Genomic DNA, 24,543 nt, shown 5'->3' with positions numbered 1-24,543 from the left:
CATTTTTATTGGAAATTTGGCAAATGTTTGAGGAATATGTTGGTGCGCTAAGCTCAGGTGGCGTGAACGCTACACACGCGATAGAGTGAGCCCAATTTCAAGCTAATGTAAAAAAGGTAGCTAGCTTGGTTGCTGAAAAGTGAAGGAATTTGTGAATAATAAAAATTCGCTGAATTTTTCAGACGACGATCTTCTTCGCGTCGTATCTCGTACGTACGACTACGATTTTAATTAAAATATAAATTTAATGCAAACTCTCCGAATTAAGTACAAACTTTGTGGTTATTTCTCTAAACAAAAACGCGATAAATTATATTAACAAATAGAGGTAGAAAATAAGCGTAAATTTACATGCAAAAATCAAATAAACAGGTGAGCTTCCCTCATATCTTTTTCAATAACTTTATTAAATTGCAGGAGTAATATATCTTGTGAGAAAGTAATTAACAGATTAAAATATAAATGCAGGATGAGTATCAGGACGATGATGCGGCAATTATTCGTTTATACTCAAACTTCATACGAAATGTTAATTAAATCGTATCAAATATTAGGTTGTCCGAAAAGCGTCTTTTGCAACGACGAATCTTTATACAAACTTGAAACCTAATCTGTCGAAAGTCGCGTTCTTTACTTTGATAGAACAAAATGAATCATACGTGATTCGATAAAATAATGTAAAACGGAAAACTTTGTGCGTCCATTGTTTCCTTATAAGACGAAAGAAACTTTTCGGACGACCTAATATTACTGTTAGCGAAAGTTTGAATTTCTTGCATAAAATTTACCTGTAGATCTGTGGAGGTAAAAATTTGTCGCTATACTCCGTGCTGACCACGTGGTTCCTGGTCATGTCCCTAGGCCTGGCAACATCGATGGCTTCGATGAATCTAGATTTAAGAGAATCCTTGTATGATAATTTGGAGAGGAGAGAATTTTACTGCCTGAAAACAGATAGGCAAAGAGACGTATACAGAGTGAATCGTCTAATATTGGAATCTGAAGTACTCTCCTGACCTCGAGCATTTTTAAATAACGTAGCGTACGTTTCTTGACGAAATGCTAGTCGCACTAGCTTTTTTATCCTTTTTCGGTAATTCTCCTTCCACGTTTCGTGCTTAGTTTTCAAAGCGAGTATAGAGCAGCAAATTATTTACTTAAATCCAGGATTCCTCAAAATTAGGTGAAAAATTATGCATCGATTCAAGATAAAAATGTAGAATCGCGTTCTGCCATAGCACGTTTAACTTTGAACTAATATCCGTCGATTTCTCAAATTTGTTAACGATTCCATCACCGAAACAGTTTAGAATTTTCACGTTAAAAGAAACGAAACGGAAGAAGATCCTACTTCTTCTTCTCTTAGATTAAAAGAAGCAACCTTTTTAATCCCCGTATTCGAAGATCGTATCTTTCAAATATCTTCTGAAAATTTCCGTTTAAAGAATACAACGCCAGTTATTGTGTCGTTCCAAGCGCAGTTATGCAGATGTTAGAAGGATACGTTCAACTACATTTCGTCGTTCCTTAGACGAGGAAAGTTTAATTCTCTGGAGGAAAATTTCAGTACTTGCAAGTCACAATTTAACGCTTAGGAACAACGTGTATGTGGAAGGGGATATCGTAGAGAGAAAACGGCACGGTTTATAATAGGAGACTCGCTATAACGCGCTTTATAATGCACCAGAGTGATGTAATATTGTTTGCGCTAGAGAAACTATAACAGTTCGTGAACCAGGTCGATACGAAGAGAAGCGTCGAGTTTCATTGACTTTCCGGACAGCGTAGTGCCACAAATTCGTGGGGAATTTGTGGCGTGAAATTTCGACGGTCTCAAAGGGAAAATCACCCGGGTTCTTTTTTAGTGCAGCAACTTGCATTAATCGAGGCAAGGAGAGTTTGCCGCAGCAATTCGGTGAAATGAGCTTTGAGATTGACCAGAGACACTCCTGTCACGGATGGAAGTTACGCTAATTTCAAACGGAATAAAGGACACTCGTTTCGTACTCGAATACTTTCAAAAAAGGATACATTCGCGGCAAGGAACTTCTATGTTTAATTAATTTTAGTTCGAAATTAGTTCGATCAAATTTACGTTTGTTAAGTTCAATTTCAGTGGATTCGTGTCACGCTAGGTTTACGTAAATTAACTCGTAAAGTTGATGTAGTATAATTACCATGGAAACAATTTCTGGAAATTATCGAAAATCACAGATATACGTTAGTGGTATAAAATAGTTTGCGTAATTAGCACTGGAATTATCAATGTCGGCATATCGAATTTGATAATAATAATAATTTTGGCAATTTATTTTAAGGGACTTTTCCTTGTGAACTATTTAATAAATCGTAACTTTCTTTATACATTGTATAATTTTCTATATACGTTTCATTTTGATTTCTTCGCAGAAAGCTTTATATACTATTTTTTATTTTTATTTAATAATTGTATAGAAAAAATTGCATATTGCCAGTTAAATAAATAGAGAAGTCTTTTAGCATAGAATTCGTCGTATAACGACAGGAATGTTTCAATATCAGAATTTTTCAACCCCGAGAATTTCGCGTTACCAGGGAACGAGTGAAATATCAGATTTCAGATTCCATTCCATTCAGATTCCATTGTTAGACGACTCATTCCGGACAAATGACTCGATCGCCGTACTACATTCTTCTCCCTGAGTTTTCCTAATTTACAGGAATTTCCTCAATCGTAATCGATGGCTTCTTGTACCGTCGACTTAACGCCATAAGCGCACGATTTATCGTTCCACTATGCACGCTCGATACAGTCGTCACGAGTCTACCGAAAACTTATCGTTGAACTCGCATGCCATGCTTCCGAGCACATGAAAAGTAGATCGATACGATACGAAAATACGAGTTTACAAAGTGAATAGATAAATGTACAGGAAGATAAAAAAAATAAAAATAAAAAAAGAAAGGGAGAGTACGAGGTAATAAAAGTAGAGAATAATTCGAATATATGCAGACGTTCTGGACTACCAAGCGAAGCGAATAATCTACTTCTACTCTTATCCTTCAAACTTTTATATCGTTATCATCGATCCTCGCGAAGCTTCGTTCTTTTATTTTCTTTTTCCGTCACGTAAGACTCGTGGTAGCCGAAAAAAACATTATTCGAGTGACCAGAACCGATATCGTTTTATTTTTAAAAGTATTACCAAGTAATATTTTAATTTTTAATTTTTTAATTTTAAGAAATGGTTTAATTGTCCATACAAAGTTGAATGGCAATTTAATTGAAGCTTAAATTGAAGTTCATACATTCAAATTTAAATTCAAGTTCAAGTGTTTTGTTTCGATTAATTTTCTTTTGTTATCCAAGGTATTGATAAGTAACGTTAAAGGAAACGAACGAATCGTCCATATAAAATTAAATTCTAGTTTAATTCAAGTTCAATTTAAATTCAAATCAAGCATTCAAATTTAAATCTAAATCTATATCAGAATTGTACGATTCAAATTTAAATTCAAACAAAATTTCCATTTGTAAATTCGCCAATTAAAAAATCCCGATTTAAATTCAAACTAGAGACTCGACGGATGCTTACTAACAAGAATCCAAAACGTTCGATCTCTGTGCCATTGCGTCGCCGTTCAAATCCGATTTCAGCTAGGAAAAGAAAAAACAAGAAATACGATAGCCTCCACAACGATATTTTCGAAGAGAAACAACATGGTTTCTGGACACGGGGATAATGTGGCTCGTTAGCGTAAAAGACACCAGGGAGATCGTACAGAAACAAGCCTCGCGAGATCGATTTTCTTCCCCTCTGTCAACAGTGCACGGATTTATCGACGTTCGAATGGCCATTTCCCGATTCCCTTCTTGTTCTCGCCATTCTTTAGTTCGCGAAACGACTACCAAGTCGACCAAACGACCTCCACCTAACGACTCATCGATTTTCACGTGCACTTTGAAGACAGTTTCTACCAAAGCGACGTAGGAACCTTTGCTTTTCGAAAATAAAGCCGGATGGAACGTTAGAGTCGCGGTGGAATACGAAGTAACGTGAGAATGTTCAAGCGATTCTCGGCTTTGTCGTTGAAATCGACGTCTATTTGTCGTGATAAATAATAATAAGTGGAAAGCGATATAGCGAGCGATATAGTCTTTAGCGTCAAAGCACCTAGTTAAGCAAGGTCATAGCTCGAGTAGCAACTAGGATCGTACGCATTGCGCCCCTTAGTTTAGAATCTTCCATCAACCGTTTGGAAATATCCGAGAAATCTGAAATCTTATCACTTTCTTGCGTCGTCTGTATTTCTCTTTGCTCAATTTAAAATACGTAGATGCCATAACAGTCTGTATAATATATTTTAACGCGTCGTTTTCAAACGTTTCAACGTACTTTGATAATAAGTCATAAAATCGGAGCTTCCGAAATATAAGTTGGAAATAGGATTTTATTTCCAATCTGTAGTCAGAATGAAAATTCAGAAGGAGAGTTAGGTGGCTTGTGATTCGTAAAATTGACATAGCGAATTTTAGAGCTAACTCTTTTTACCGCGAATGTAGTTACCGTTACGCGAGGGAATTTATTAGCATCGCTAACTTCTAGCCCGTGACTTGTAAAATTTCGTCAATAATTTTGACGGCTGTGACATCGTAAAAGTGAATCGATGTATTTATGTAACTCATTGATCTACTATGGTGGTAAATTCTTGAATAACATCTGAAATGAATTGAGTACCAAAATCATCACGAAAAATTTTGTTCGGTAGAGAAATAAACTACAATTCAGAATAAGATGTACAAATTAGAGAAAGTACAAATCACTTGAGATATTCATAAAAGATATAACTTAGAAAAAAGGAAACTGGCACCGCGCTGGGGGTAGCCGCCCACAAGCTATATTTATTTTTTATTTTTATTTTTTTTCTTCACCAACAAGATATAACACTTTACCAAATGTCCATAAGGACAAATTGTAAAATAACCAAAAAAAAACTTGAGATATACGCAAAGAAAAAATTGATTCTGAATTGACATCGCATGGCCTTGAACCAGGTACCTGCAACCCATAATAGGTCTTCGATTCGTTAAGTCATCGAAAGCTGCAAACTTCAATTAATAATTGATTTTACGACCTCATAGTATCGTTTCCATTTATTATACAAAGACGTCCCTGTCTGAATGGAACGATTTAGAATTTCAAACGTGTCGACGAAATAGTCCCGACCGAAAGACAATATCGTTTCCTGTTAAGCAGACGCGCCAGATGTCATGCTTGTACCATATGTTACGGTTTCTCTGTTTGCTGTGTGGCGCTCGGTTTACTTTTAAATGGCAAACGCCTCGAAACGACACCAGCTGACGGACAAACAAGCGTGAATTTTTCTGGATATTTGGCAACTGATTCTGTTCCCTCTTGTTTCGCTGCCAAATACCGGCTATCCGTGACCCAGTAAGTACATCTCGCGAATCACGTTGCTGGCGGAAGTTAAAGGAGATCCGCTTTGTTGCTGAGATCAGCTACTGCGATTGTTGTTTCTTTGCGATGTAATTTCGAGAACGCGAAGATACACGAAACGAAGGCTTGATTTACAGATCCACCGTGCAAATAGGAATTTTAGGATCCAGTTCCGCGTGTTCTTAAAAATATAATAAAATCGACTGAGATTCTTTTCGAATAATTTTATTGGATTAACGTAACTCTGTAATAAAAAGAGTGTTTTTTTTATACGACTATATCGAGCGGAATCATTTTATAACATTACGATCGATAGAACGTAAAACGAAAAAGGAATAGCAAAGTGTAAGGATTTGATGGAATGTTAAGAAACCGAGCGCTCTTTGGGGAAATGAAAAATGCTGAAAAATCGTCGTTCGAGAAGTAACTCTATTTCGACGACACATCGGGGAAAAATATTTGCCCTGGTTCCTACGTCACCGAGTATTCTTACGTGTTTTGGGCGTTGCGGACTTACGACTCGAAGTATGGCGGTAGCGGATGCGGAGCTTCCACCGCCAATGACTCCGCTTGTGAATGGCGATCCGAGCTTTGAAAGCATCTTCGCCACCAGCCGAGACTTCCGGTTTTCCTCCTTTAAAAAAGCCGACGTGGATATGTGCCAGGTTTCTCTTCCACCATCGTCCATCGCCATCAACCACCCCTTAATGTGTACCAGCAACACGTCTCAAGCGACAAGAGATCCTTTTATCGTTTCTTTTTCTCTCTCTCGTCGTGTAATCCGCCTTTGTTAAGCTTTTTTAGGATTTCCTATCTTTCGGTGATTTTAGAAACGCAGAGAACCCCGTGAAAAGCGCTAGAGATATCGAAGTAGAATTTTAAAACGCGGAAAAGAGTATTTGGAAAATGCCGGAGATATTGGAGGAAAGAAGCTTCGACGAAATATACGAAATCGTAGTTTGAAGTCTCTCCGACTGTTATTTTCGTTTCATTTTCTTTGTTGACAAGCGAGAAATTTCGTATTCCTGTCTCTACGAAAGAACTTGGCAAAAGTCGAAGCAGAGTTCAGTTTATGAAATGTTAATTTTCTTATTCGACTCTCATACCGAGATTATAGTTTCATTTGCAAATTTAATATTAAATTCGACTTTAATGATTTCTATTGAAATTTAAATCTAAATTGGAATCGAAAAATGCGAACTTAATTGGAATTCAACGACTCGAATTCCATTCAAATACAAATTGAATCTTCCGTAAGAAAATTAGAATCTCGAAGGCTGAAGCGAAACTTCACCCTTAAATTTCTTTCCCCCGATTTGTAATTCTATCGAATAAATTTAAGAACAACTAACTTAAGGGATAGTTATGTAACATATCACAGACATTTCTAACCATCTTACAATCTTTTCAAATTTTTTGGAAGCCTGTATCAGCAAAAATTATGAAGCTTCTACAGGGACAATTTAATTTATCTATCATCGTACAAAGATAAGTTTTCCTATGGACGATTGAATTAATTTCAAATATTCCGACTGAAATTCCGATTTGTGAAAATTTGAGCGCAAATTATAATTTTGATTTCCATCGTCGATTTCGATGTTCAACTGCGATTAAAAAATTCCTTTCTCTATAACAATTTGCGGTTTTCCTTTTTCTTGCTCGGATTATCTAACCCAATATCTGGAGAATCAAATCCCGTTGAAACATAATTGAGTACCTGCTGTATTTCCGAAAGTTGGAAAGTTCGTCATTTATACGGGGTGCGAATATCGCGAGATCCGGATCGGCTGTTCCCAGGAAGTTCGATTAAACAGCGTTCGCGATTGGTCCAAACAATGTACCTGGATTCTCTGCAAACACCTGCGGGCTTATTCGAGTCGAAGTTTTCAGTGTAAACTTTTCTAGCTCGAAGCAACGGAAGTTTATTCCGAGATCTCGTGTCGCTGAGAAGTTCTGCTTTCGTACGAGCGACATACGTTCTCGCCTTCTTCTCGTACGTTTTCCTGCCCCATTTTGTTCCCCTCTTCTATCTACCCTTCGTGTCCAAAGGGGCGAAACTCTTAATATCGACGAAAATTCGAAGCCAATTTGTCGTCGAACATGTCTCATACGCGATACGGTGGAAACATACAGTCGATCGCAAGTTTAAGATCATCGATTGACGTTACATGTCAGTATACTATTCTTTAAAGATGTGGAAATCTTCTTACAATTCTTTTCTACAAATCTTGCTTCGTAATTGTAAATCTGAGTCCATTATCCTATTTACAGATACTTTGGAATAGGACATTTATTTATTGGAAATAAACTAAAATAGAACGTAGACGTAAAACTGCTTTCGAAGAATATATCGCGTATAGTAATATTTCTTGTTTTCTATATTGGAAAAATATTCTTAGATGTTTGATATTCGCTATAGTGCCTAGATTGAAATTTTTAAACGCAGTTATCTTCTTACAATTATTCTATGTATCTATCTGTTAGAATTTAATCTTGAAGTCAAGATTAATAATCTGTGGCAGACGCGATGTTTATGTTGAAATAATATTCGGTGATGTTTATTAAACAGAACTACAAAACCTGATGTATATAAGCGAGTGATATAATTAACAACGTATAGAAGAATCGTTGATCGTTGGCCAGTTACTCTCAGACTAGACATAGGTAGTGACCCCTTAAATATTTTGAACCCTACTCTCTATACAGTAATGAGTATGACCTGTGTAAGTGTCCTGTTCAAATGTCTGTGTGGGTATCTGTGTAAGAGTATTTGTGCCTACGCGTGTAATATCGTTGTATTCCAACACTATTTTATATACATATGTATAATTTCATCAAATTCAAATACCGTAACAAATAACTATGTATATCTACGAAATACTCATGCAAACTAAACTTTACAAGTTATACAAGTTCATGTGCTAGGTGTCATCCCAAGAAGTGTCAAAGTAAATGCTTGCGGTGATCTAATCGTTTCAATCTATTTGTTTCAGTCGAACCGAAATATCGTAAACCTCTATAAGCTCTTCATTCTGCGACACTAGTAGTATAAGTCAATAATAATCGCCACCAAAGGCATCACGGCTCTTCTCAAGTTTTCTAGGCAAACCATCGTACTAAGGGACGAGGTCTTAAACTCACGATCGTCAGTAGCTTCAGAAAATAAAGAATAACCAGAAACGAATGACACGCTCGTGGCGATATCACGACGTTAACGTACTCAAGTGTATACGCGTCCGGATGTATATACATGAACATTGTATGTTTATATACAATCAATATATATACATCTCACGACTGTATATACGAATGTATATACGTGTTCGTTCGTAGATAAGTGCATGCTGTGCGAGCCAGGCTCCAAGTGACGTCAGAAGGTAATTGAAGATTTAATCTCGATCCGCAGTTTCTGTCGTCTGCGTATTATGTAGGACGTTTTATCCATTAATCGAACGTTAATTGTCCACTAGAGAATCTCGCTCGAGGAATCTCTAAGAGGATTTATATATTGCTATCGTTAAGCACTTTATATTATTTTCATACCATTCTATGGACTTGTTGTTTTATTTGTTTTCTATCGTCCTTTCGCACGTAGAAATTTCCCTCGGAAAATGTACGTAACGTGAATCGAGATTGAATCCTTGTAAATCTTACGGAGGACAGGTGAAATAACTATGCAGTAACATGCGTAGATCTGTCGTTACGGGTCCACTTCCGCTTTCACGAAATCGTATTCGCAAACGGACAGAAGAGACGTCGACCTTTAAAGGAAAGCTTTCTAGAACAAAGGTCTGTTGAAATTTAGCGAAGGAGAAAAAAAGAGCTGCAGCGCGAGATACTTCGTTTCGAAAACGAGTGGTGCTTCAAAGGAAGCGAATGTGTATCGAATAGTCTAGATAAAGTTCGTTCACGTGAATTTCTTTTGTCACGGATGGAACGTTTCCTTCCCTTTGCCCTTTGTTTCGAACTTCTTCCTTCAATCATCGAAAGGATCTCAAAGAACGTCGCTATTGTATCAAGGGAATCGATCGTCTTCATGATTATTTATTTCCTGCGTACGTATATGTAACGAAATTGTAGGATCATAGACGACACATGTTTGTGCAATTTCGTGTATTATCGTATGCTGTATGTCATCGATATAAAGCTGAGAATTTTCCTTTCCATGTATGATTTGAATATTTTAACATTTCCAAGCAAAAGCAATTCTTTTTTTAACGCTCAGTAGTATGAACTGTTAAAAGTCAGACATTTCATATATTACAACCTAACACTCTTGCTTGGATATTTCGTACATTTTTATAGATTTTCTCACATTTAAATTTTCCATAAATGCAAAAACGTACGTAGTTTAATTATTAATTATTACAAGAAATTTATATTTACGTTATATCTATTAACAGATAATTCTGAAATAAAGAATATATTAGAAGAATTAAAAGAGAAGCAGATAAATATTGTCAAGAAATTTCGACGAATTTAAACACGTTCTTTGAGATCCTCTTGTATGAACTAAGGTCAAGAGTTTTAACTGTAATGCAGACATAATGTAAAATCTCCTTATTCGCAGAGTAACGTTAATTCGAATGAATTATGATTATAGCATACTTGGCCTGGCTGGGTTTTATTCCGTGAGCCTCCAGATCCTTTTCCAGCTGTCGTATCTTGATCTTCGCCATGTCTAATTCGTGTTTCACCTTCCACAAATGCGTATCGCATATGGGATCCCTGCATCTATGATACCTCAGGATGTCCTGCGCCTCGTAGACTGCTCCGCGGAATGTCAGCGATTTTCCCATGCTCTTTAAAAAAAAATTGGATAACCTTATGTATAAATATTACACGAAACCTTAGACATACATGGTTTCGTACGAATATTTTTAAAACGAGGAAGAAATTGTTGTAGAACGTTGTAGACGTTGTTGATGTAGAAATACGAACGTGACAATTGGACTCTTTTCTTCGCAAAAAGAAGCAATATAAAAATAAAATCGATAGAAATATCAATAATATGGAAATAAAATCGAAGGAATATTCAGTTTGTCGATAAATTTGGAAAGAACTATGACAAACTGTATTTAGGAAAAGCGGTTTACCAAGCTGAAAAGTGCGCAACAACCACCACGGTCACTTCGCGCCAGATGTTGCCTGACATACTTGAAATACAAATATTCCAGAAGTAGGAAGACTGCAGCCAGAAGAATTCCCATCATCAATAAGAGAAACGCGGACAAGAACTGTTCCAGCGCCAAGGGATCGCTACTTTTTTGTACCTCTTTGCCTGGCTTGCAGGTACCTGTCATCCAGTACCGTCTCAGACGCTCCAAGTCTCCTGGAATTTCAATGTTCTTCTTTTACGATAGGAAACGTACAGAAATTGTGAAAAAATATTATTCTAATTTTAACACGTTCAGCTTTTAGCATATTAATTCGAAATTCAGCTTATAAGAAGATTTACTTTAATTATTTTATTATAATTTGCTTGTTCGTTCTAACTAGTTCTAATTTTAGGTAAGTAAATCTAAGTAAAAAAGGACGAAGGACACTTTTCTATAATAGTAACGTTATTTAATATTTCTTTAACATAAGCTTTAAAAAGCTAATACTAATAATTTAACGTATCATTTGATTAATAACTAATAATCACACGCGTCATTTGCGACAAATAAAAATTTTATCAGTCGTAGGAATTACAGTTTTCTCTTGCAGGATTAAATGCCGAAATATTATACGGATATGCGAGGCTAGAAAATATACGAAATGATAAAATACACTGCAATTTCTTGAAAACGTTCTGCGTCAATTACCGAATGGAATCTATGCACGTATTTAAATAATTTTTTATTTCATTCCAGACGATAAGCGAGCAAATGCCGATACCGTTGTCTCTGTAGTCGAGCAGGCGCTTGTTGAACATCTGCAGATACTTGGAATTCCTTGAAAACGCGAGACCGTACCCGGTCATTGCGTACCAAGATCCCACAGTTAGCAATCGGCAGTCCTCATCTTGCGCTACCAGATAGTCCAAGACCGTTCCGTCGTAAATAAACGCGTCCATTTCTCTGTTGCAGAAGGAAACGATGTCACTGAGAAAATTGAAAAACGAGGAGCGAAACTTTAAAGGAATCGAACGAATGGCACGATAGATCGTTCGAGTCGAACCTTTAAACTTATTTCTTTCACGTCGAATGATCTTCCACTCTTATCTCAATTACATTGCTGCAACTTTTTCTATCGAAGAACAAGGAAATTCTTCTATAGGAAATTTCCTTGATTTATCTTATCGATTTTCCTTGTGAAACGTTGATATCGACACCGAACGATTTAGGTCAGTTATAAATTTCAATATACTTTGATAATCGAAACAAGGAAAGTTCTTTACAAAAGATTGATTATCTCGGATCGTGTAGATAGTGATTGAACAGGAAGGAAATTTCTACGATAACCAGGTTACTTAGGAAACTTTACATTGTTTGACGAGTAGATAATAAGGAAATAAACGGAATTCTTGTAGAAACTCTGAGAAAGTTAACCGAGATCCTCAAATAACAATGAAATTTAAAACAATGTTCACGTGCAACGCCCAACGTTTCATCCAATATTGTAAATTCGTTTAATCGAAATTTTATTAAAAAGTGAACTCTCCGCGTAACATTCTAAATTTAGCTAAAAGCTCATCCTATGACCTTCCGTTAGAAAAATCTCCCTCTTTTCCATCTGCGCCATAATTTACATCGAACATTCCACCTTTTGCTTCCCAAAGCTGCCAACACCATTTAGAGACCAGCAAAGTGGCAAGGTGGGAACTAGTTCACAGAGATTAAACAAGCAACTTCGCTCAGAAGCTTCGATAACGAACCACGTATATATAATGCGTGCACATTTAGCGCGATTAAGGGATCAAGTTCTAATTTGAGGACCAGCGAATTCAGCAAACTAATACGTTATGAGGTGTCGTGGCTGTCCTTGTTTTTTTTTTTTTTTTTTTTTTATGTGAACCGGAGACTGATATGCTCTCCAGTCTCGGTAAATTTTGTTCCGGAAACGAATCGAAGATTGAAAAACGAATGACATTTAATTCTAACTGATTATAAATACACGATTGTAAGTTGAAAAAGTTGAAATCAACTTGATACGTCCGAGCTCGGCTGAACCACTGCAAACCATTTTTAAAATACTCTTCGAAAATACCGAGTTTACAACACATTTATTAAAAGTGAAAGGAACTAAACATTTTAAAGAAACTAATGATTTTTATAAACATACCTAAGTAAAACTTATGTAGAGAATTGTTTTACCTGCTAATTATTAGTAGGTAGTATTTTCACATTTTTTAATTTCTCATAAATACATAAAAATTGTACTAATAATAAATCTGTTCTATAAATGCACGAAATCTTCGTACTAAAACTTCAAAAATAGCCACCCATTGCGATTGAATTATATCGCAAATTTTATTATAAACTTTGTCGGCGAAGACCTCACGCTTGTTTCTATATATTTCAGGACGAAACAACTTCATTTAATCGGTCTTACCCGCTGATGACCGCCTCGATTCCTTCAGCTACGCTGCTCTTGTTGAATTTCTTCATGTACGCGTGCATCTCTTTGAAATATTTTGCCAAGGTGCTGTCAGTGTGGCTCCAAGGTATGGTACCAAACTTGAACATAGGCTTGTGGGACCATGGCTTGGCCAAACGATGATCGTCGACACCGGTGAACTCGTGAAACTCCTCCCTCGTGATCATGAAGGCGGCCAGGTTGGCAGTGTAAATGGCGAGGAACACCACGGCGAACAGCGCCCACACGTTCGTCATGAATCTGAGTTTACAAGAATGTCGTTAAACGTTGCTGAAGCGACATACATTCGCTCGATAATTGTGAAAAGACTTTTAGCTCTGCTACGTCGTTTAACTTGTCTTGGGTTCGATCGCACTCTCCGCTCTCCTAAAAGATTTTTTTATTTTATGCTAAGCGGGTTTTCTTTACTCAATTTGATACTGAATGGTTCGTTTCTTCCCTTTTTCAAAATTAGAAGCGCTTGTGAGGTAAATCAAAACGCCATTGACGAACTCTTGAAAACTGTAACAGCATAGAAAAAAAAGAACTGACAATCTGAATGAAAAAATTAAATTCCTCGATATCTGAAAAAAGTTTGTATCTTTGGACGAATGGAAAAGGAACGAACAATTGTTTTAATTAGAATTAAGAAAAATGTGCATATATCATATCAAAATTTAGTACAATTTTAGAGAAGAAATTAATCATCCGTTTATTTGTAAGAATCTGCGATAATTAAATATCGAATTAAAATTAAATATCTAGAGAATAGAGAACCTCAGAAAAAAATTCGATTGGTATAGGAAGAAAGTTATTAATTACATAAGATTTATTTATCATCAAAGATATAGAAAGTCGAGGACTCTAAGGTTCCATTCACAGTTGCATTGTCTGTAATTCTAAGTCTTCACTGGTAAGACTTTTATTGGATTTAGTGGATTTTTATTGTTTCAGTGTATCGTAATTTAACGCACAGGCCGATTTCTGCATCCATTTCGCGTAGCTCGTATTTTCCTTTGTATTTTACGATAGCATGCTTCAGAAGCCTTAGGTTTTACGGTATTAACAGGTAACACCACTCGAGGATTCTATTTGCGAGCTTACCAGATTCGTTTCACCTACTCTGCTACATAATATTTTCAACGCTACTACATCGTTTTCCTTCGTTTTGAAAATGCAACCCCTTCATCGAGAAACATAAAATATTTGGCAGTCAAATTATAAAAGTTTTCGAAAATGTCGCACGCACAAAATAATTCGACGATCAAGACGCACTTAAATCCAACGTGTGCTCGAGAAATAAAATGTTCATTTTTCGTGGCGAACACTGTGGTTGAATAGAATTTCTTGGCACGGTACATATTTCGCCCGAGTCTGTCTTATAATATTCGGTATCTTTATTATTTAAACTGTTTCTGCCTGCATCCTCTACATACCAATTATGGTACTTCGCAACTATCATGTAGCTATGAAACGTCATATTGCCGTGTAAAGTTTAATTGATGTGACTATAGTGTCTTTTTCTTCGATGAACTTATTTAAATCGATTCTTAATTTTTTTTTTTTTTTGAAGTCCTTCTTAGCTTTCAACTTTTCTGAATTATAACAAATCGGTCTTCAAATTCCCATATCATTTAATTCTTTACAGATTTGACGTACAGAATGATTAAAACAGAGGATAAAATTTTAAGAGTTTAAATCGTGTAGTTAATTAAGTTTAAATCGATTCTTAATTTTTTTTTGAAGCCCTTCTTAGATTTGAATTTTTCTGAATTACAACGAATCGGTCTTCAAATTCCCATATCATTTAATTCTTTACAGATTCAACGTACAGAATGATTAAAACAGAGGATAAAATTTTAAGAGTTTAAATCATGTAGTTAATTAAGTTTAAATCGATTCTTAATTTTTTTTTGAAGTCCTTCTTAGATTTCAACTTTTCTGAATTACAACGAATCGGTCTTCAAATTCCCATATCATTTAATTCTTTACAGATTCAACGTACAGAATGATTAAAACAGAGGATAAAATTTTAAGAGTTTAAATCATGTAGTTAATTAAGTTTAAATCGATTCTTAATGTTTTTTTTTGAAGTCCTTCTTAGCTTTCAACTTTTCTGAATTACAACGAATCAGTCTCCAAATTCCCATATCATTTAATTTTTTACAGATTTGACGTACAGAATGATTAAAACAGAGGATAAAATTTTAAGAGTTTAAATCATGTAGTTAATTAAGTTTAAATCGATTCTTAATTTTTTTTTGAAGTCCTTCTTAGATTTCAACTTTTCTGAATTACAACGAATCGGTCTTCAAATTCCCATATCATTTAATTCTTTACAGATTCAACGTACAGAATGATTAAAACAGAGGATAAAATTTTAAGAGTTTAAATCATGTAGTTAATTAAGTTTAAATCGATTCTTAATGTTTTTTTTTGAAGTCCTTCTTAGCTTTCAACTTTTCTGAATTACAACGAATCAGTCTCCAAATTCCCATATCATTTAATTTTTTACAGATTTGACGTACAGAATGATTAAAACAGAGGATAAAATTTTAAGAGTTTAAATCATGTAGTTAATTAAGTTTAAATCGATTCTTAATTTTTTTTTGAAGTCCTTCTTAGATTTCAACTTTTCTGAATTACAACGAATCGGTCTTCAAATTCCCATATCATTTAATTCTTTACAGATTCAACGTACAGAATGATTAAAACAGAGGATAAAATTTTAAGAGTTTAAATCATGTATTTAATTAAGTTTAAATCGATTCTTAATGTTTTTTTTGAAGTCCTTCTTAGCTTTCAACTTTTCTGAATTACAACGAATCGGTCTTCAAATTCCCATATCATTTAATTCTTTACAGATTTGACGTACAGAATGATTAAAACAGAGGATAAAATTTTAAGAGTTTAAATTATGTAGTTCATTAAGTTTAAATCGATTCTTAATGTTTTTTTTGAAGTCCTTCTTAGATTTCAACTTTTTTGAATAATAACGAATCGGTCTTCAAAGTCCCATATCATTTAATTCTTTACAGATTTGACGTACAGAATGATTAAAACAGAGGATAAAATTGTAAGAGTTTAAATTATGTAGTTAATTAAGTTTAAATCATTAAAGACCAGAGATAATAAATTCCACTTTAAATACTTCGATCGAATACTCTACTAACAATCTTTGAGTCGTAATTGATCACACACTATTTTCGAGATACAAAGAGGAAGAAGGGAAAACAGAGAAGATGAAATACAGGCGGTTCATGTAAATTCGTCGATAATATGCGCGTTTGTCGAGCGTCCTTGCGATCTCTTTGATCCCTCTCTTCATCCCCTTTTCGATGCAGAGAAAACATGTTAATAGGTTTTGTGAGTTCTCTCTTTCTACCGTGATTTTCGGGCAATATGATTTACGCGCGAGGATTTTAATTGTCGATAGAAATTGTTTTACCGACCTGGCTGTGAATCCCCTGGGAGAATCAATATGGACGGCTGCCTGAAATAATACGGCCCAGACCAGCCAGTACGTCCGACAGAAGGAGAACCGATGATTGGGCGATGGATTCTTCTGCAACCAGCATAAATCAACCGCGTTCGAACTCGTTTCGAATCGTTTGTGCAACCAATACAGCGACAACGTTGCAATAATAAGAAAATGTTCTAATCTACGGTGTGCGATTGGTTTGCGTTAGATTTTAGACAAAATCGTGCAAGAATTCAGTGAGAAGGTTAAACAAAAGCGAGTGATAGGAGGATATCGTGTTAGAATGCATTGCGAATATTTGCGAAGGTATCCGATAGATAGATATCGTGTTCGATGCTAGAAAATTATTTAAAGTTGCGGATGGTTCGCTAGATCTGAGAAGTAGCATTCAAAGTTGTGCCAGTGAATTGATCTATAATGTTCATGTTTCGTATTTCTTCATGCAATTTGTTTGATTAATATCTTAAAGATACTTAGTTTTATTACAGATTTAGTTTTATTAAATAACAATACGACGTGGAGAAAATATGAATTAATTTTGGAGATTTTATGGAAACATAATTAGAAATGAATTCAAATAATTTATGATAAAGAGAAAGAAAAGGCGAGAAACTTAAAATTGTTAAAAAAAGATAGAAAGATATAACGTGAATCAGGTTTGAAAATTATAGAGAAACAGGTTACAAAATGCATCCTAGGAATTAAAAATAGTTCACAGCAGAAAGATATAGGGAACTTTAAATCTCTGTGAGAAATTAAAGAAAATATAAATCACCCTTGACAATTACATAGAATCAAATTTAGAAATGAATTTTAGGAAGTAGAAATACTTCCTATCTCTACTAAAAAAAATTCACAAAATACAAAGTGTCCTTCTTTATCTCTCTTCGCTAAATAAAAATTGTATTCTCTTACTGCAGACAAAATATTTCCAATTATAAATGTCAAGTGATATGGACGCTTTAAAGTGCAGATTTTATTGACAAGTAAAGTGAGACAAAGGTGTTTTCCGAATAAAGAAAAAGGGGAAACTGCGTGGTATTTGTATCGTCACGAAAATACGTGGAAAGAATGTTCTCCCACGATCAATCTCTTTTTCTTGTGTCACAGGGATGGAGTGTCGTTAAGATTAATGGTATTGTCCGGTATAGTAATTTGCTCTATAAGGATTTCGTGCTCTGAAGGCGAGAAAACATACATAGCTAATAAGAAGCGAAATTAATAGTACCGGTTTCTGCGCAGCGTCTGAAGGGTTTACCTTCATGTTGAAACCGGATGGTGACAACCATTCGAACAGCAGTATCATAATCGTGGCTGCGTGTATGGCGACGATGCCGACTAGCATCCAAGAGGCGGTGTCGAATGGTTCTGAAAACCATAATGAATAATATAATAATAGTAATAATAAAATTGTTTCGTATTACGTGGAACGTATTGATCATATTTATTTTACGTGTAAGATCACTTTTTGTATTAATGTCTGTATTAATGCACGCCCAATAGACTTTGGAATTTCTTATTTGCTAAAAATGAAAAGTAATGCTGCTTTGATAGGGAAACACAGTTTGTTAATTAAAAACATTTATGGCAATTACTTTATACAATATGTATATTTATATTAAATACTAGAATGTATTAAGCTATACTAAATATTATGTTAAATATTCTATTAAATATGTATATTTAAAAGAAGCCATAGAAGGATCGATTAAAAATTAAAACACATTTCTTGTTCTATTGAATAAAATGAGATTGAGTAACAAACAGGTACACGTTTTAAATGATTTCAAAGAATATATAGTATAATAGTGTTACTTATAGAGTTTTAAATAATTCACGAGATTCGATTTTATTGCAATTAAATAAACTGAGAACGATAAATAAAGCCATTGATGAAACTACTATTATTAAATTGATATATGTATATATCAATATGTAATATATGTATATGTTGAGTTTTATATAGTAAATTATAGAATCGTAGAACAAATTAGTTAATAAAATTGAATGAAAACATATTTTCTCTCCCAATAATTAATAAATTGGTTGTTAAGTAATTTGTTTGAAATTTGGAAAGATTTGTTAATACTTTTTCGCAGAACAGTACTATTGTAAATATCTTTGAGAAGCATTCTCTTCTGAGTGAGTAGCGTAGTTATTACCTAGAATTGACCGACGTTTACTGCTGTTTATCTAGAATTTACTCTCTATTCCCCGATAGCATCTGTACTAAACTTCCGAAATTTCAGAACAGGATGTTTCATGATGATCGTAAAACGTTCGAAGCAATTTTATTGAAAGCTCTGATTCAACAACGTATTTCAATCATAGTTACAATGAAACCTCGTTTTTTATAATTCCATGAATATTTTTTATTTACCGATAATATATTTTATATCATTTATATTTACATATTAGATATCATTTCTTGTAGGAAACATTCAATCGTATTTGTGTAAAATTTAACGTATTCACAGTAATATAGGATTAATTACTAATATAAAAAGATAATTATCTATCATTTTTTTGTGTTAATTCTTAATACATATTATTTAGAATCCAAAGAGATTTCTTTATGAACCATTTAACGTTTAATGAGATCTTTATGGCCACTTACCAAGGAAGGCAGTGGGAGATATTATACCAGTCCTCTTAGCCACAACAATGGCGATACCAGTCTCCATGTACGGTACCGTGAAATCAACCACGGCTTCTCTTTCAGAATTAATCATCAAAGATGTCATTACCATGTCCGTTTTCCGATTCACCAGATCAGCTATCAAACCGTTCCATTTTCCATTCTACGAACAGAATAACGAACATTAAACTTCATGTAATTGCAAATTATAAATTCCATCGCATAATTTTAATATTCCAGCGGAAACTATCGCACTGTAAGAAAATTCCATTAACAATTCGACGCCATAATATATCAATTGACGTCCCAACTCAAAACTCATCTATGGGAAACGTTAGTTGACGTTCTAATGTAATATATATGTACACAGAAAAGTCCTTTTCTTATTTATTTAATTTGTACTTTACAATTTGTCCAGCTGAACATTTGGTAAATTTTTCTAACTACACTATATATAGCATTGTATACATAACAATGAAACTGCCAGTGAATAAAGTATGAAATATCAAAGGAATAAAATGTATGAAGAGTTACACAATGCAGGGAAGAGAACAAGCTTTTATGCGTACACTTCGCAAAGAAAACATTCAAATCCTCAAAAATGTATGTCATAATTATGGTAAATCTATAAAATAAAATATAGAACGTATAAAGTTGATAAAAAAATAACGTATCAAATCTCGAAGAAGCATTACGAATTAATTGACTGTACTTTGATCATTTTGATAAGTCTAGCGTGATAATAATTTTGTAATTAGTGAAAAGGCTTTGTCGATAAAGTGTCGATAAATAGCGGTTATAAGTATGTACGAAGGTCACATTTTCCAAGTATGTTTCGCTTAGGACCCATAATTATCCGCATGCAAACGCAGTCATATTTAAATAAACACAATGAAAGAGCCACGCTAATTCGAGGACACTTTGTCCTCGATACATTTCAATTGTTTCGTGCTCGTTGCAGATTCTGGATTAATGAACAGAGTTGGAATTACGCGCGAAATTAATCTATACAGTCGTTCCATCGATACTGTCGTCAAGTATTAAATCCTGAACGCTCGGATTAAACGAGATCCGCTGTATTAACCCGGTCCAACTTTAAAGACGTTCCACTTACTACTTTCGCGATTATTGAAACTAATTCCTTGCTATTCATTGAGATTAAGATTTCATAATTGACTGATAGACATTGATCTATTAAATCCTATCTGGATCTTCGACAGAAGCACTTTTCATTACAAAATTAATTTCCTAATCGAACGTACAAAGATCTAAAGCGGAATGTCGTGTTGGGGCTAATGGAATGTTCCTTTCGTCCTTCAAAGCTGTTAAGTTGAAAAATGGTAAATGTATATTTTGAATATCGTTTGTATGGTACGTGTATTTTGTAAAATTTGTAAATTAACTGAGCACGAGTGGACTGTGGAAGGTTATATATAAGTTTGAGGGATATTGAAACACGTACACAAATATTTGGAACGTATACGAGTTATGTGAAAGTCATTGTATAAATAAAATAAATATCAAACTTTATTAAAGTGAAATAAAATGACATTCAATTGTGAAGTAAAAAATTGGTTTTCTCATCGTACATATCTCTAATCGTTTTGATTAAATCCAGTTTATTACGAAACAATAAGTCTATTATTTTACTTAACTATTAACGTTCTATGCAATCTTACAAAATTTCCTATTTGTATTTCAATTTCTTATATTTTCAGTAGAATATCTATCAATAATTTACAGTTCTCGCGTTCATAGAATCTATTTATAATTAATAATTTTCCATAAACGTATATATGTCTATATACTCGTATTAATTTATATTTTCTATCTCCTGTGTATCTAAAAATATCTTTTACACTTTTTCATATACCCTATAAGTATCACGAGGATCCATTTTATCGGAAATGCTCGATAATAATTATTAGCTGGATAAAATTCGTTATAACCAACCTCTAGCGTGCCCCATTTCCCATCTTCGACTCTAACAAGCTCATAAGTGAAGCCGATTTCCTCGGAGAACTTTTGAAGCAGGTCGATGCAGAATCCGCTGCAGCACTGATAAAAGCTCTCATTCTTCTGTGCCGCTTGAACGTCCATCCTGAAAAACGGCGTACACCAGTAACATCGTCGTTCACTTGGTCGCAGCTATGTTTTATTTCACTACCCTTTCATGGACGTTGGAACGATCATTCTTCGATCATCCCTATGATAAAATACTTTGTCCAGAATCTTGAGATAGAATGACAAAGAGGAGATCAGTTTTTCGTATTAGGTTGTCGTGATTAATAGATGGACCGACTTACGTTGTAATTATTTTCTGACAATTCGTTTTTCCTTCGCAAGACGACGAAAGATGCTATTGATCAGAGCGATTTAAATGAAAGATATTTATTTTAGGAGATAGGGAGAAAAAGAGAGAGAGAGGGAGAGAATTGGATACTATAGTTTCTTTTAGATTCTTAGATTCTTCTTATGGAGTTTCTTGTGATATTATAAAATATAAAATACAGCTATATTAAATTTTACATGGAATGTGTCGTAACGAATGGAAGTCATTTTAATGATAGATAACGGATATAAAAATGATAGAAATAGAAGTCATATAGACCTATTCGATATCTTCTTCGAGGTACAGCGCTGCAGTAATGTGTAGTTTACATGTATAGGTATTATGGAAAAAAGGTAATATTTGATTTAAATGTAAGTTGCAGTTATCATATTAAAAATTTCAAGTATTTTTCCAATACCATTAACAAAGAGTTTAATAGAACTGTTTCGTATTGTTATTAAGAATAAGTATGCTTACATACGTATATACGTAGAATTACAAGTAAAATGAACGTGTTTCGTTATTTTTGTATCTTTCCATTGGTTACCTATTAGTAAAATAATTACAGAATGCGAAGAAAAGTAAGTTTAATCGAAGAACTTTTGCGCTAACGATCGAGGAATTAAATTTGGGAAACAGGTTCGAGAAAATCGAGTATGAGAGTAAGGGAAGATGTTAATGTAGCGTAAGATGACTTTACAGAAGTTCCATAATGTTCCTGAAATTTCTCAATCTCTGTTTATACCACGAAACAACTAGATTAACGTCGCTTCTGGCTAAGTCGTGCAATCTGGCTGAATACGAGTCGGATGGTTTACCCTGGTCACATCTGCACGTGACAAACCCGATGCTCTTCGTGTATTGTTTCCGCAGCTGGTGAATAACACTCGTTTTACGTGTTCCATGGAATACGCATTGTTTGGCCAATCGACTGCAAGCTGTACCTATATTTTAGGCGGCAGCATTCGGAAAACAATTATCGAATCTCTGATACGAAATACGGAGAAACTAGAACCAACTTACAGTGGAGAAAACAAAGCGGACGGTACAGAATAATCTGAATTTTTCTATTTCTCTTCTCGCTTGTATTATCTTTATAAATGCTCCTTAAATTACCAAACTAAAAATTCACTTTTTCTTTTAGAAATAAAATCTCTAGCTTTATTTTTTTACGAAAAGAAGTATCCTATCTATCCTTTCGAAAGATTGGAAGAAAAATGATCGGTTATAGAATTACATTCTACTAAAAATTGAGAAACGAATATTTTCCATATTCTTAAGTAAGTTAGTTACGAAATCAAACGATAGATTTAAGAGACCACGTTTTCACCAATATTCCTGAAACATTGCGCGATGACTAAACTTCCTCGCCCTTACAGACGATTAACCCGATCACCGTAGCAATCATTATCGGCTGTCTATCATTTCAAGTTTTCCTCACAAAACGGACGTCAATATCGCGTCCATCAAAATTTCCAATTTACGAACGTCATTTAAACGTCCGATAGAAAATCTCAATAGCCAGTAGTTAACGCGCGAAACAGGGACGCACCGATCGTTAAGCGATGGTCGTTAATCGTAAGACGTCCGTGGGACGTGAATGTATCTTAATCGCGTCGGCATAATGGTCGTAATTGTCGAATAAATTTGCCAGCAAATGGGCATTAATGATAGACGCGTTAGACAAACGAAGAAGCAACGCATGCCTCCGGCAGTATTATGCAGGAATTTAACCGGACTGACGAGGGTACAGCTTGTAGGATGCTGCAATAACTGGGACTGAACGTAGTTTGCCCTTGTGTCAACCAGTCTCAACGCAGATCCGTGACTCGTGTTTTGCGAGACGCATAAACAAGTAATATTAGGCATATACGCACAAAGTGTATAGTATCAGCATTGTAATGGCATCTGGGTCGGTTTTTGTTGTTAAATGACTAGAGTCACTATGAATCGTTTACTTGCACGTAACGAAGACTTTTTGGTCTATTGGATTGTCGAGAGAAGTTCGTTAAACTCTTCAAGTACACGATGTGTATGATACGTCATAATAGTATTCGGGTTGATCGTTGTTATTAAATAATTAGAATTGCTATGAACAGTTTACTTACGCATAGTGCAGCTTCTTCGATGTATCGATTTGTCAGAAAGAATTTCTTAAATTTATCGGGGCAAGCGTACTCTGTACAGTTTATTAAGATAAATATTTCGTGGAATATAAAACTGGGAAGTGGCGATGTTCTTCCATCGTTGTGTCATACTTTAGAGTACCTCTACGCGATAAAATTTAGTCAGCGAGAGGATTGTAGAAGTATCTTACTTTGAACGTTGCGCAATAAAAACGGCATACGAAATAGCGAAGAGCTTGCGACGATATTATTTTATGAAAATCTAAAGGGAGTATCGTGTATGCAAAGAACTTTTCGAACCAATCTTGTCCCGTGTGATGTTCTCAATTTCGAGTACCCAATATCATGTTATGGAAGATACTGAAATCGAATATCCTGACAGACATAATTAATTATTACTTTCGTGCAACACTGAAACTGATTCGCGTAAGATACGGCAAGATTGTATAAATTTTGTTTCGAAGCATTCAAGAGAAGAGATAATTAGACAATAAAGTAAAACGATAGTGGAAGTGATATTAGATTTAACAAAAATAACGTTATTCCTTCAAGTTTTCGTATAATAATTCTTAGCTTTAAAATCAATATCGGTGACGTTAAGGCATTAGTAAAAAGCTGTAGAATTAAATAGTCCCATTTGAATCATTTCAGTCTTTACATTTTAATCATTTAACCTTTTTACAGTTAATGAGATTAGAAATTTCTTGAATAGCGAAAGTACAAGAGCCATACTGGACAGGCTAATTGCTCCAGTTTATTTTATCAATTAAGCTCCTTGATGATATAATATTCACCTCGATTAACATGGTTTCCCTGCACGAACGAATAACTGCAGTAAATTTCGACAGCAAAGTCAGCAGACCCAGCGCTATTGTTATTCTCTATGGTCATTCTCACGATAATAACGTTACGTTTATTTTACATCTTCGTGATACATGTACCTATGTATATCTACTAACTAAGGATGA

At 34.6% G+C, this 24,543-nt stretch overlaps 1 protein-coding gene across 9 annotated transcripts in view; it reads right to left on the bottom strand.

Moving 5' to 3' along the window:
* The window catches only part of LOC132916863 (glutamate receptor ionotropic, NMDA 2B), a 337,093-nt gene that overhangs the window by 4,441 nt on the left and 308,109 nt on the right, over nt 1-24,543 (bottom strand). For 3 of the 9 annotated variants that reach the window (XM_060977242.1, XM_060977243.1, XM_060977247.1), the window contains 10 exons: nt 21,071-21,218; nt 19,097-19,280; nt 17,708-17,847; nt 16,451-16,563; nt 12,975-13,259; nt 11,319-11,500; nt 10,535-10,770; nt 10,047-10,240; nt 5,956-6,072; nt 789-890 (listed from right to left, as the gene is read on the bottom strand). In XM_060977242.1, coding sequence (XP_060833225.1) covers nt 789-890; nt 5,956-6,072; nt 10,047-10,240; nt 10,535-10,770; nt 11,319-11,500; nt 12,975-13,259; nt 16,451-16,563; nt 17,708-17,847; nt 19,097-19,280; nt 21,071-21,218 — 1,701 coding nt within the window. Of the gene's footprint in view, nt 1-784; nt 891-5,955; nt 6,073-10,046; nt 10,241-10,534; nt 10,771-11,318; nt 11,501-12,974; nt 13,260-16,450; nt 16,564-17,707; nt 17,848-19,096; nt 19,281-21,070; nt 21,219-24,543 lie in introns of those variants that run through there. The other 6 variants (XM_060977248.1, XM_060977250.1, XM_060977244.1 and 3 more) reach the window with 5 other exon arrangements.

This window comes from Bombus pascuorum, chromosome 2, assembly GCF_905332965.1.
Source record: "Bombus pascuorum chromosome 2, iyBomPasc1.1, whole genome shotgun sequence".
NCBI lineage: Eukaryota > Metazoa > Arthropoda > Insecta > Hymenoptera > Apidae > Bombus > Bombus pascuorum.
This window is presented reverse-complemented; position numbering and strand designations above follow the sequence as displayed.